This window comes from Acromyrmex echinatior, chromosome 5, assembly GCF_024713525.1.
Source record: "Acromyrmex echinatior isolate Ae372 chromosome 5, ASM2471352v2, whole genome shotgun sequence".
NCBI classification, from domain to species: Eukaryota; Metazoa; Arthropoda; class Insecta; order Hymenoptera; family Formicidae; genus Acromyrmex; species Acromyrmex echinatior.
Genome location: NC_141856.1, coordinates 12,705,742 through 12,719,522, shown reverse-complemented (window position 1 = coordinate 12,719,522; position 13,781 = coordinate 12,705,742). Strand labels below are relative to the sequence as shown.

Genomic DNA, 13,781 nt, shown 5'->3' with positions numbered 1-13,781 from the left:
TCAGGCTGTCTTTTTTAAAGTTAGTCGCACAGAATGCATAAATCCTTTTCTTAAAACAAAATCTTGCATTCGATCGAAAGTAAATTCGAAATAAAGAGGAATAGAGATAAAAGCTTATATTCATCGTAAAGGATAAAGTATGAAAAAGAAAGGAACGAACTAAACATGAAGCCACCTGAGGAAAGGTTCAGGATTGGCTTGTCTATATTCAGATTTTCTCAGACCATCAATCTCGACTTTTGTACCACACAGGCTAAGCCAAAGATGGTGGGAAAAGAAGAGAGCAAAACGAAAAATCTGAAACCGTGAAAGTAGTGAGCGAATGGAGTACAAGAGAACATAAAGTGAAGATATACGGTAAATGGAAGGATCAATATACGTTTCTGCTAGATCGCCGACATTCCTTATCCTCGAGACTTGACACCCGTAACGAGGACTGTCGCGAACAAAAATCGCAATGTGCCGCGTAAAAATGAAATAGTACATGTGCGAGAACGTCACGTGTCACGTGCTGCCGTTTATTTTTAACGGTGCGCATGTATTTGGAGCAAAGAAACGAATACGTGACGTTGATATCAACGTAGTACTTATATTTTTTTATAGTTTCGATAACTTTTATATTCTCTGCTCCTTATATTCTCTCCTTAGATTCTTAGGTAGACAAATGAGTTCATTTTCCATATTTTTACATTATATGTACTTCTGAATTACATATATTTTTCTGCAAATCTACATGTAAGTTAACATATTTTAGGTAAATCAAATATAAAAGTAGCTTAGCATAAATCGCATTGCTTGCACATTGTATCATTGGCTGCGTCAGTATAAAAAATAGTATTGCACAATTGTTGCAAGATTCTTTAATATAAAATATTGGTATTTACATTCAGTGAGAAATTAAGAGTAAGATAAAAAAATTAAAGAATTTTACAACAATTGCAAAATCACTTCTTCCGCTGAATAAGTATAAGCCAATAAGTATAATTTTAATGTATACACTCTAAATTTCTTGCAGTGAAATCTCACTCTAAGAAAATGAAAATACAACCACCCTTCACTTCTTGAGAAAGAGTTACAATGTTCTCTGTTTAGAATTAATGAAGAAATCCCACTCCAAAAAAAGTGAGATTCATTCCTTTGAAATTCATTCTAAGAAAAGTGAAAATTGTTATTCTTTCTTAAGAAGAGAAATATTTACACTTTTTCAAGGGTAGAGTTGCAATCTCTTGGAATGAGATTTCACTACAAAAAATTTAGAGTGTAATGATATAATAAACGTCTCCGAATTAACATATACGAATGTTGCTCCATTAAATTGATGTCCTTAGAAAAACGCACTTGCTAACGCACACGCGTGCTGAAACGATCGTATTTTATGTCGCATCGTAATTCAAATATCGCAGTATATAAAATTCAAATCGTCTGTCGTAAAGTAAAAAGTCGTTCCAAGTCGAATAAGAGTGATGCATTAGCGACCGGACCTACGTCAGACTGCACTTAATGCACAGTAAAAACAGTAAATACTACTTCATTGTGTTTCTCCGCTTCAGAAAGAATCCAAGTATCGTTAAAAAATATCAACTTTTGCGTCTTCTTGTCGAATAGAGATCGCAAACAACGGAAAAAGGCATTAAGACACCGTTTACGATGTCGATTAAAATTGAATCAATCTTAATCACAATCTGAAAGCATCGTTGCTGCAGTTATCTTCGTCGTTTGGCAAATTAAAGTTTCAACCTGCAATCCGTAACTGTCTTAATTTATTATTTAGAGATATTAAACATAAAAAAAGTCTCTCAAACTCTCGTCTTTCTTGTTTTTCTTCTTGATGAAGTAACAATAAAAATAGTAAAATCGTGTAATAAATAATTTGACACATTATTAAAATTTGTATAAACATATGACTTTGAAAAATTTGATTAAACTCTTTACAGAGATTTTCTTATAGTTTATTTTTGTCTTTTCTAGGAGATATCTTAGAATAGCTATACTTAAAATTCTGTTAAAAAGTACTTCAAATTGGAAATAGAAAAAAATTGTTAATCTTAACAAAAAAATTTAATTCATTAATATAATCAAGCATATTTTTTCTTTAAATATGGTATGAATAGCTCAACATACTTCAATTACAAATATTTTATTTATAAGAGCACGTAGCACCGTTTATTTACGAAACAGTAAACATATTGCATCCATAATCCGAGATATAATCCACTTTGCACGCAATCGACAGTAAATGCGCCACATTATTGCACACGCAAACACGAATTCCTAACGTGTAATTTCGTCGCATTAAAACGTCATAATGCTATGGCGACACTCGCGACGAATCGGTGGCGCGTTCGCACATTCTCTCGCGATTGCGAGCGCGGGGCCGCATTAAATTAATGCTCCGCGATTCTCCGCGATTCTCCGCGCGCACGCAATCACACTTAAAAACCCGTATTTCCACTTCCGGCTCCGGGCTCCAGAATCCCGTTCTTCGCAGCGCATCCAAGACTTGGCGCGGCGACGCCCGAGGGAAGCGTGCTCGAGCCAGCCGGGTGAGATCGCGCACGCTGGCAATTATTTGCGCAACTCCTTACCAACGGTGCGGGTTCATTAAGACACTAATTACCGGCGTGCATGCGTGTGCACGTAAGAAACTGAGTATATACGACGAGGTACAACAACGACCAGGACTCGGCTGGCTCGCTCAGCTCGCTCCGCGAACTTCCCCGCGACGTTGTACCCTTCTTGCCCGCGTATGTAACGAGCTGGTAGGTAACGCGCGAACTCCCTGGCACGCTCCAGACATCTATTTACAAGGTTGCACGTCTCGGTTACGTTGTTAGAGATCTAACTTGGCTCCGACTGCTTGCCTGCCTGCCTGCCTACCGATTGCCTCGGGTTAGTCCGGGGTGGGTTTGCACCCGCAAAACCAAACCCTGCAGGCACTGTATAACATTTCGCTGCGTCTGATAGCTCTTATGGAACGCATTATTCAAGCCTCCAGTGCGCGCGTTTTTATCCGTCCCGAATCGATAATAACAGACACAAAATAATGACGAAGATTTTCGAAAGGCATAATCCTATATTTGAATTATATACATGTTTTCTAAATTAATTTCATAATATAGCAATCGTAATTTATTCAAAGAATGTAAACAACTTAAAATTGAAATATTTAGCAATGTTCGTAGTATGATTTTTTTTTTTTTCAAATCTTGATCTATTTGTAAGTTATCAAAACTATCAAAACTGTCAATACGTACCTTGTTGATTTGTCAACATTTTTTAAAGCAGTTTTTTTCATTTACATTTTAAGCAAATTATAATAAATAATGTTATAAATGTTATAAACTTGTTATAAATGACAAAATTATGTAATAAATAAAGAATCATTAAGTAATATGTAAAAGCTGATTGATCAGAATTTTACTTACACCGCATTATTGCGCGTGCCGCGTGGAAACTGTTGCAGCAGCCCACGTGGTGTATCGCGGGTGAGGCTGCATTTCCCACGGGCGGGGAATGACAGGGGTGTATACGGTCGGCCGATCAGTAGGTAGAGGGGTTGTTTAGAGCGAGCGAAAGAGAGGAAGACAGACGGAGAAAGGGGAGAGGTGGAGAAACATCGAGGAGGGGTGAAAAGCACGTGGCGCAGGCGACGCGCGCCTCTCTGCCACGGGTGGCTGTATATCTATCGGGCTTTCCACCCCCAGCATCCCCCCCACTTGTTGTGCTTTACCGTGTTGTGTTGCTATGTTGCCTTGTGTATCGAGAAAGTTCAACGCCGGCTAGACGATGTTTTCCAACCGTCGGATTTACCGGCGTCAGAATCAACAGGCTTTCTCCGAGAAGCAGCTTCGAGAAATCACGAAGAAAATGTCTCTCTTGATGTAATTGAAGGTTAAAAATAGCGCAAAGTTCGGACGGAATATTCCAACGGCAAAAATAGTCCTTCTCAAAATTCGTAACAGAAGGCATAGCAGGGAATAGACTCACTGAGAGATAGCACGATCTTTTTGGAATTCAATGGGAATTCTTGAAATAAAACTATTTTATAATTGTGAATCGTAACAAACGTCACGATAATTTTAATATGGTCGGCCGAAAACGAAATATATTAATATAAAAGCCGATAATAATTTTTAATTACATCATAAAGTTTCTACAAGTTAGATAATTATCATGATATTTTAATATTAATAATTATGTCCATTATGAAAAGGTGGCAAGATAGTAAGTCTTGAAGGGGATGTATGATTATTGAACGCCGTTCTTTGCTGGGGTGTACTATAGAATATTAAGGATAGCAACCCTAAAGGGAATATTCTCAGCGGAGCATAAGAAAGTTTTCGGAAGTATCATCAGTTCTAATTTTGTTATATGAAAATTAAATTGAAAAATTATTAAATAGTATATATTCCATCGTCGTTTTATAAATAACATATCAATAATTGTATGCATACATATATATATATATATATATATATATATATATATATATTCTTAACAAATAAATTAATTTTTCCTTAACAAATAATTTTAAAATATATCAATATTACTTCTCATTTCGAAATGAAATACTCTGAATTTTATAACAAATTTTTATTAATGAAAGAATATGGCTCTATTCTACCAATGTAAGATTAACTTTAATCTCGGTTTAACTTACTATTTATCTTTTTCTAATGCTTACAATTAAAAAAATACAAGAAGTAAATTGAACCGAGATTAATCTTACATTGATAGAATCGGGCTTAATAAATTCTATTTTACTTATAACAATATTTGTTTCTTTTTCTTTTAATATTAAGAATATTAATATTATTTCAATATATTAACACAAATATTTCTTCTATTGATTTTATTTTTCAAGTTTCCAAACTTCATTTCTCTCCGTAAAGTTTCACATAATGATATATGTGCTCCAACTGAAAATATAGAAACTCATTTAATCTAGTTTAGCGTCGCGGTCGTTTCTCTAATCCTCCTATCTATCCTGCCGAAACACATTGGAGCAAATTTTTCGCGTCGATCCCGATCGTTCCCTCGAGAATTAAATTCCCTTTTAACATCTGAGCAATTTCTTTTCATAGTAATCGCAAACGTTTAATTGGCTCAACCGAGAGGCAGGTAGCTACATTAATTGCAGCGGATTGCTGGTCAGGTGGATGCCTAGGGTGGATGCCTAATCATGGGGGTGCGGTGGTAGATCAGTCCGACGCGTTGGAAAAGGCGCCTCGCATTGAATGCTAAACAAAAGCTAATTTATATCCGGAGGTCGAGACTATGCTTGGAGATCGGGAGATGAATGGCTGTTCTCTGTGCATACCAAGTGGTATGCCAGGCCCTTCAGGACCGCGGAGTTAAAGATCTTGGGGGATTTTCCCCGCGTAGGGTAGTCGCTTGTATCTTCAAATATCACGTACGAGGCGGCGAACTGGGTTTTAGGAGCTCGTCAAAAGTCGCTCGATCACTGCTTGATTTCTATTCAAACGGCACGTTTTACCGTGAATTCGCCGTGAACGATTTTCAGCCTTTAACATCTAGCGATTAACGAATCCTTTATAGATGTTCTCTTTCAAAGTAAATTCTAAGATGTAATTTCTAGTAAAGTTAAGATGCAAGTTATAAGCAATGTATCTCAGACAGTCTAAAGAAATGAATTCTCTTGATTTAAAATGTGAATCGATGTGAATCGATAAGAAAAAATACGAGGGTTAGTCCAAAAGTAAGTTTCTCTACTTTAGGGAAAATAAAAAAAACAAAGTTTAAAAATCTGAAAAAATTTTTTTGCACTTCTTAAATTTTTACACTTCTTAAAAACTTAAAAACTTAAAAATTCTAAAAAATTCATTATACTTTTGTTATTTTTCCATAAAATAGCCATTTTTTGAATGCGTTTGTTGTATCGTGAAAAAATTTTTGTTGTGTTTTATTACAGCAAATGAGTAAAATATATTCTTCACAGTTTCACGATTAAAATAACATTAGGAAAATTTCGAAACATAATAACGAAATTGTAAATAATATATATGTATCATTTTCTAATTTTAAGAAAAACAATTAACAATGTTCGATAGAATCCACATCGTTTATTATTCGTAATACGTAACAGGAATAGTCGCGCATGACTGAAAAGAAGCGTATATACTGTATCGATTCGCGAAAGGAAAAAATTTCCAAGCACGTATCATCACGGTGACGAGCGGGATTCGCATCGCGAGCTTCCGAATCTAGGTGGTTTAATCTATCATTGCGACGGCGAGACGAGAAGCCGAAGTAACTAGCACGGAATAATTAATAAATGCAGGGTGCATTAGTATGCGTTGCGGGGGATGAGTTCGTGCGGACCTGAAGTCGGATGAACGCGGGCCCGGGGCTCGAGACCCGGGAATTATAAAATAATAAAGAGAAAATTACGTAATGTGAGGATCAGATGAGAATTAGAGGACAATGAAGACGGGGTAAACCTCCCATCGTCTAAAGGGGGTCGCGCTCGCTAAGGGGTTGGCGCGGGGCGGAAAGCTGGAGGTCGAGGACCAGACGTCTTAATGTCTGCATCGTCGGGAGCTCGTCCCTCGTGCATGACTATCTCTACGACCCTTACATCTTTCCGATAAGAACCTTAAGTCTCGGGGATAAATTCGACTCTTTTTGAACCTTTGATATCGCGAGTTCCAACGCGCTAGTCTGGTACGATTCGGTATATCTAATTATTTGCGAACGTCTGAAAAATGAGATTCAAATTTTTATCTACCAAAGTAGTTCGTCAGTCATGTGTCACATATACATAGTTTGCGACTCCACTTTCTTGTAAAAATAAACGTCTCACTGGCAGGATACAGATGAAAAGATTAGTTACAAGAATATCTCGCAATGTTCGATCGAAAATTGTGCGAAAGATTGTAAATTATAAATTAAATAATTGCAATATAGACTGTTTCAAATAAGTTTTACACGACTTGATATAATTCTGTCAAACTTAACATTATCCGAAATAATGTTCACTATCTTGCATCTTTACTAGTCTTACGAAGAACATTATATACTTTAAACAAGACACATTCAATTATATATTATTAGCATTTGCGCGGCAACATTAAAAATCACCCTATCACGCAGTCTCTCGCAACCCTTTTATTATGAAAACCGGTAAAATGTCGCGAGACTTATCGAAATGGAATACGATGTCGCCGCGGGTGCTAATCGAGGATTCTAATTAGTAGTCAGCCGGCGCAGACTCGACGCGACTTTGTAAATGGTAACAATGTTATGTAATTAGGTAAAAAGTTCTGTAATCAAGAAGTAGATCTTCCGAGCCGGCCGCCATACCATTGCGCTTCTCGTCTGATCCTCCCACCCTCATTCGTATTAAAATAGTCTCGCTAGGAAAGCGTGCGTTGTGCTCTGCATATCTTAAAACCCAGGGGCTGCCGCGGGGACGCTCTAAGAGCCACCCCCGTTCTGATTTTTGCTGCGATTCATATTACTACAGGCGTGGCCCGAGATTATGGGGATGGTGTGAGAGAATCAACGTTCTTCCGCCGGAAATTTTGGCTGTATTGAGACGCGCGGAATGCTCGCTCGGCGCTGTAAGCTTGAAATTTCGCGGGCCGATTATGCAAATTCGCAAAGGGCAAAATATCATAACGCAAAATTACTGAAAACTTTAATTATTATCAAGAAATTATTACTATTAAGAAAATGTATTATAGCGTAGTTTATTCTGCTTGAGACACTACTCTTCTCTCTACTCTACCGTATCATTTATAAATTTCGCTACCTTTCCATGGTATCTATAGACGTAATATAAGAATAGACGGTGCATTCCCATGAAGTTGTCATTTATAGCTCGAATCGTAGCTTTCTCTAAAATATTGAATTGAAGAGAGATGCTAATTTAATTCCTTTTAATGCACAAATAACGAAATCAGGAAATAAATACACAGTCTGTAACATTCAATTTAATATTCAAGTTAAAAATTTCTTCAAATCTCTTTATTATTTTAAATACATAATTATTAATATGAAAATGTTACTGAGAGCAAAACATCGTAGTTCTTATTAGCGTATACAATTTCTAATATATATTTAAGTGTAGTATTTACTCCATTCTCTATATGGTATCTTCTCTAAATTCTTTGATCTTGATCAGCGTTGACAATTTAAAAACGAATAAAAATATATTCCTGGTGAAACGGAGATAATTCATATTAAAACAGTAGTTGAGTATCCCTTCTTTGACATCTATTCTTTTAATTCCTGCAAATCTCCTTCGTGCAATCTAAAGTCAAAAGCGGGACACTTCGTGCCTCGCAGCGCGAAAGTCTCATGCAAGATTTGATTTTAAGCTGATAAGATTGGCAAACGCGCGAGCCCGCGCGCGCTTAGGAAAGAAAGAGAACCGGTAGAGGTGATACATATATCACTGCGTATTACTCGAGATGCTGACAAATGCATATGTGGTTACAGCAAGCGAGCGTAACCGCATCGTAGCGTTGTCACGTAGACATATACGCGATAGCGCAATTCGTGCGTACGACATGCGAGCGGCGTAAAAGGAATTGCGCCGCGGTTAGGTAAGCGCACACATACGTACGTATATGCACGCATGAGATCATCGTTCGCGTATATACGCTCGCGGAAACGCTGACGTCAGTGGTTTCGGTTGCTTTTGTTACTTTGCAAACGATCGCGCCCGATACGATGGTATCAGGAAGACAAGCGTCGATTGCACACGTGCGCGTGACAGTCGCGAGCGTTTAATTCTCCTTAAGTAAACAACAAAGTGTGTCATTCGTCGAAGTACAACTATTACTAGGAATCACGGATATTCGTGGCTTATTGGATTTTTTCACGTATATCGTCCACAATATCAGATTAATGTAATATTCTCTTGCCAATTATATAAATTTGACTTTGCATTCTTAAAGTACTTAAACACTTGCGCCCAAAATATTATGTTATAATAAATTTTTTAATACAATTCTTACACACACGTTATTCAGAAATTACAGTTATACAGTTGGAATAAATAACAATATTTTCCAGATATTTTATGTTTTTTATATTATATTATAAATTTTATTATACTTCGCGTTTTAAGTGGATACTTATTGCACCAAACACTTTTGCAGCGAAAATATTAGATATTAAATGTTATAGTAAATTAAGAAAATCAATTATCATATTCACATTATTCGGAAAATTTACAGTAAATAAATAGCAATACTTTTCGTTATATTATATTTTGTGTTTTATTATTCTCTTGCTGTTTATATCAATTTGACTTTAAATTTTAAATTCTTAAGGGTTCTCATTGCACTAAATACTTTTGCATATAAAATATTAGATATGTTACAATAAGTTGAGAAAATTAATTCTCATACGCACTTTATTGAAAAAAATCTACATCTGAAATAAATAGCAATACTTTTCGAATGTTTTAAATGTGAGCTTAATAAGCAAACTCGGTGCACAAACGTATGTGCGCATTAATTTTTTTCATTCAGTGCACGCTACAAAAATATATAAGTCTTTATTTATGATAACAGCAATGAGCGTATAAAAGATCATGTAAAAATCAGTATTGAATAACAAATAATCTTGTGCAATTTACATTCTAAAAAGAAGGCTCGCGCACGTGATTGATAGAGGACAGGCAATAAGCAAATTAACAGACGTTAAAATAATTGCTACGGCCTGCACGTATTATGACGCGAATATTGGCACATCATCAAACAGTTTAGATCTCGAATGAAGATTACCGCGAGCTTTGTGAGTCATACACAATGACACGTGAAACTTCGTATACGCAAGAAATGTTCGTCATAAGACACGTACTCTTACGAAAACCTATAATATAATCTCTAATGATAATCTAACCCTAAACGCGATCCTAGATTTGTTATATACAACAGGACAATGCATCTCGCACAAAGAGAATTAGAATGCCAGGTGAATAATCAAACGTAAAGAACTGTCCTGATTCAACGACACGTTAAGTCGCTCGTTAAGTCGCTCTACGAAGGATAAATAACGGGGACATCGGGGAGGGAGGGGGGGACTCGACACGACGGAATTAAATAAAAATAAAACGCGGGATAATAATGTTAGCGAAGGAGCCGAGAACCCAAGACAAATAGCTGAGGGAAAACAAAGCGTATTATAAATACCGGGTGACAGGACGAGTGGTGCGGGAGAGTGAGCGCGAGCGTAAGAGGGTGGTCGGCTACGGTCCGAAGGGTGGAAGCTCCCGAGGAGGGGTATGACGATATAGTAGTAGCCGACGACGACTCCTGAGAGAAAACGCTCGAGAAAGCGGCGAGCCCGCCAGCATTTTTGCTACCTGCCGACACAATGAGCCGCCGGATTTCTTTTCCCGTTCCCATCCTTCCTTCCACATCCTCGACGCGAGTACTCTTACCCGCTGGTATTATAAATTTGACGCATCTACCCTCGCGAGCTGAGAATTACGGCCGATAATCTCTAAATCGCATTACGCCAAATATGCGACCGATTGAAGTGAAAAAAAATAAGTCTAAGGTAAGTTTTTATTTTATACGAAAAATTCGTATTTTGTCAGCAGTAGTAGTTTCAGTGGAATTGTAGATCGAATTAATTTTTACTGTTTAATATAAAAATATTGTCTGAAATCGATGCTGTTGGCGCAATAAGTTAGATGAGGTAAAAAAGAATAAAGACACTCACACTAGGACGACCGTGACTGCGCGGATTCAGCTGCCAGGGAACTGTCGATGGCTGAAAATGCTCCTTTCCCCACGAACCGTTATCAAACGGATTTTCACCAATGTGTCCCTAAAACAAATCGATATTACAATTATTATACATAATAGTACGTTGCATCAACGAACAACAGCAGGAGAAAAAGCGGTAAAACAGAATATACACTTCTGTATATATTTGATTGATATAAAAATTCAAATAAACATATACCATTCGTGACGTAATCATATTGTATTCAGCCATTTATTTTACATAAAACATTATATGAAACAAATACAAAGAGATACACGCAATATGAGTACATAAATAAAGAGCTTAAACGAATAAAATTAGCGTTGTTAAACTGTTAGAAACGCTCGTCGTTTTTTTACTCTTTATTTCTTTTTCTCTGATAAGAATCTGATATATTAACTCTGAAAGAACCGCAAATGAGCAAAAAATATCTGACACGTTACCATCGCAAGAAATGCTAATTAATTAGTCACATTCGATCTGTCTTCAAGATACGACTGAATTCAAAGTTGTTTCCCTCTCTATTCTTTCCTTAAAAAAAAAATTTTGTTAGCAATGAGCTTCACGAAATACGCGAAGTTATTTGCATGGTTGCGCGAATCGTGACCGTCGGATTTTTATTTCTCGCGCCTCGATAAACAAGAAAAGTTACACGGCAGGGCAGGTCGAGGGGCATCGATCTTTCAAGGCTCCTCCAAGGAGTTTCAAAGTTTTTTCGGCGCTTTTCCGCACGCCGCTCGCCAGCGAGCTTATTTTTGTAATATATTCCGCGAGCCGCGGCTCCCCCCCTCCACACTTTCTCGACTTTGCACCCCGTAAGCCTTATTTTTCTTTTAACTTTATTTCTAACCTAGAATCTCTTCCGACGGCAAGGTGGCACGCACATAAATCACCGGGTATAATGAGAACACTTCGTCTTCGGGTGCTTCGCCCTCTCGGTCGCAGACGCATCTCCCGCGGACCAGCTATTATATTATTCGTTGCCTCGTCGAGAAAATCGCACGGTCGACCACCAAGTGCTTATATTAATATTCATTTTCCTCGTGAGGTGACACTGGCATTTCGCCCGTTGTCCGAGGAATAAAGAGCGCTCGTCGATTTTTCAAAAAGACCTCAAAGATCCGTAACGCAAGGACACACGAGCGAGCGTATAATTTAAATATGATATTTTACTAAATGTCATATAATGGAGTATTTTATATACTATTGATACTGGTGATATTTTATGTTCCGTATTTTATGATGTAAAGTTTTATTTACATTGCCGTTATTTTAAATCGCGTTTTTCGCTGTAAAAAACGAGACATCGCATGTTGCCAGCTTTATTAAAATATATACACGGCACGCTTTGGTCGTTTTCGACTTTTTTTGAGCGATAGCGTGAACAGATTTTTAATATTGCCGTAACTACAATTTTTCTTAACGGAACAATATAACGTTTATTATAAATGTATGTCAATAAAATCTTATTAGAGCAAAATCTACTATTTGATTATTATTCTAATGAAGAAGTCCACATTTGAATTATATAAAAAGATTGACTATATCTGAAGTTCGGAAGTTAGCCAAAATCGTAATTATATAACCATAATGATTTATGTGTACAAATCAACGTGGAATATGACCGAAATTATTTTGGCACGGTATAGTTAGCCAAATTTCCGTTCGTTCGTGTGCGTTACGCAGAAATGCGTTCAATATTTTACGTGAATTCAAGCATAGGCGACAAAATTAAATAAAAAAAGGGAGATTATATAACATAATGTCCTTTTTATTTAATTTCATGTATAGTGTCTCTTTGTATTTCTAAGCTTGTAGAAAAATTTCAAATGACATTTACGATAATATCTTCGTATTAAGCTCACTGAAAAAGTGAGGACAACAATTACTAAATCTCGAAGAAAATAGGAACAAATCTTCAATCGCCGTTAAATAATGCGCAACGTCCCGGAGACTTTAAAGTCGTAAATTTTGAAACGAGCCGCAAGAACGCGTGATCGATTACTATGCGAAGTCGGTACCAATCCAAGGGGTGTAATTACAAAATGTAACTCCGTTTGTTTCCATGCGCGACGTGCATAGAATGGTGAGGTGATACGACGTAACGATCGTCGCGATCGATGGAACTTGCTTTTCCTTCGTGAGAAAGAAGTGAGACCACTATTCTCCCTGTAGAGGATACTCATAGGATCCTTAGATCCGCTGAAATTCAAGGCCCTGTGAAATTCATTCGCCCATGCGAGTCTTGTATGGCCTAGAAAGAAAAAAAGAGGAAAAAGGAGAACCTGCTTGCACACACACACACACACACACACACACACACGCGCGCGCGCGCGCGCGCGCAAGGCTTTCTCTCTTTTTTTCTCCCTCTTCGGTCCTCCTTTTTTCCACCCTTTTTCTAAAAAGAGAGCCTCGCGTATTCTCCGTGTACGAGGCACAGAAATAAACAGTCGCGTGGAAAATACTGAACCGGATAGCATATAGCATAAATACGTGGAGGCTATTGAGGCACATTGTGTGTCGTGCATTTGCATGAGCCGGCCGCGTTCTCAGCGCGCAGCTGGACATACACGCGACAAAAGAAAACGCGCAAACAAAACACGCGACGCACACCACCGTCCGCCCGCTTGTCGTCGTGCTCGTCATCATCCCGCGCGCGGGCATCATAGAAATGTTGTATGTTAAGTATTGTGCCACGTGGAAATAAACAAACGGATCTTTTACAGTCGCGCGACGGAGCCCGAAGATCCAACGTCCCTCTCTCGACGCGACGTGGCTCATTGTCAAATCGCGTCACGTGCGCGAGCGACGACGCGCGGCAAGGCAGAATTGACGGCGATTTTAATTAACTTCTCTGTTACCGTCTCCAGGCGAGATCAGTTGCAGTTATATTATGCCTTTTATATTTATATATAATCGTTACCGTAAAATTGGATGATGCCAATACAGTGAATACAGACTCATCTTCTTTGCGGAACAATCGTTCGCATACACGCACACGCGTGCGTGCGCGCGTGCGTGCGTACGTGCGT

The 13,781-nt window shown here is 37.8% G+C and overlaps 1 protein-coding gene across 17 annotated transcripts in view; it reads right to left on the bottom strand.

Annotated features, from left to right (window-relative positions):
* The window catches only part of FoxP (forkhead box transcription factor P), a 308,217-nt gene that overhangs the window by 141,352 nt on the left and 153,084 nt on the right, over positions 1 to 13,781 (bottom strand). For all 17 annotated transcript variants that reach the window (XM_087406508.1, XM_087406495.1, XM_087406497.1 and 14 more), the window contains one exon: positions 10,702 to 10,809. Coding sequence is in view for 15 of the 17 variants with exons in the window: in XM_087406495.1 (XP_087262621.1) it covers positions 10,702 to 10,809 (108 nt within the window). In the remaining 2 variants the exon portion in view is untranslated. The remainder of the gene's footprint in view (positions 1 to 10,701; positions 10,810 to 13,781) is intronic.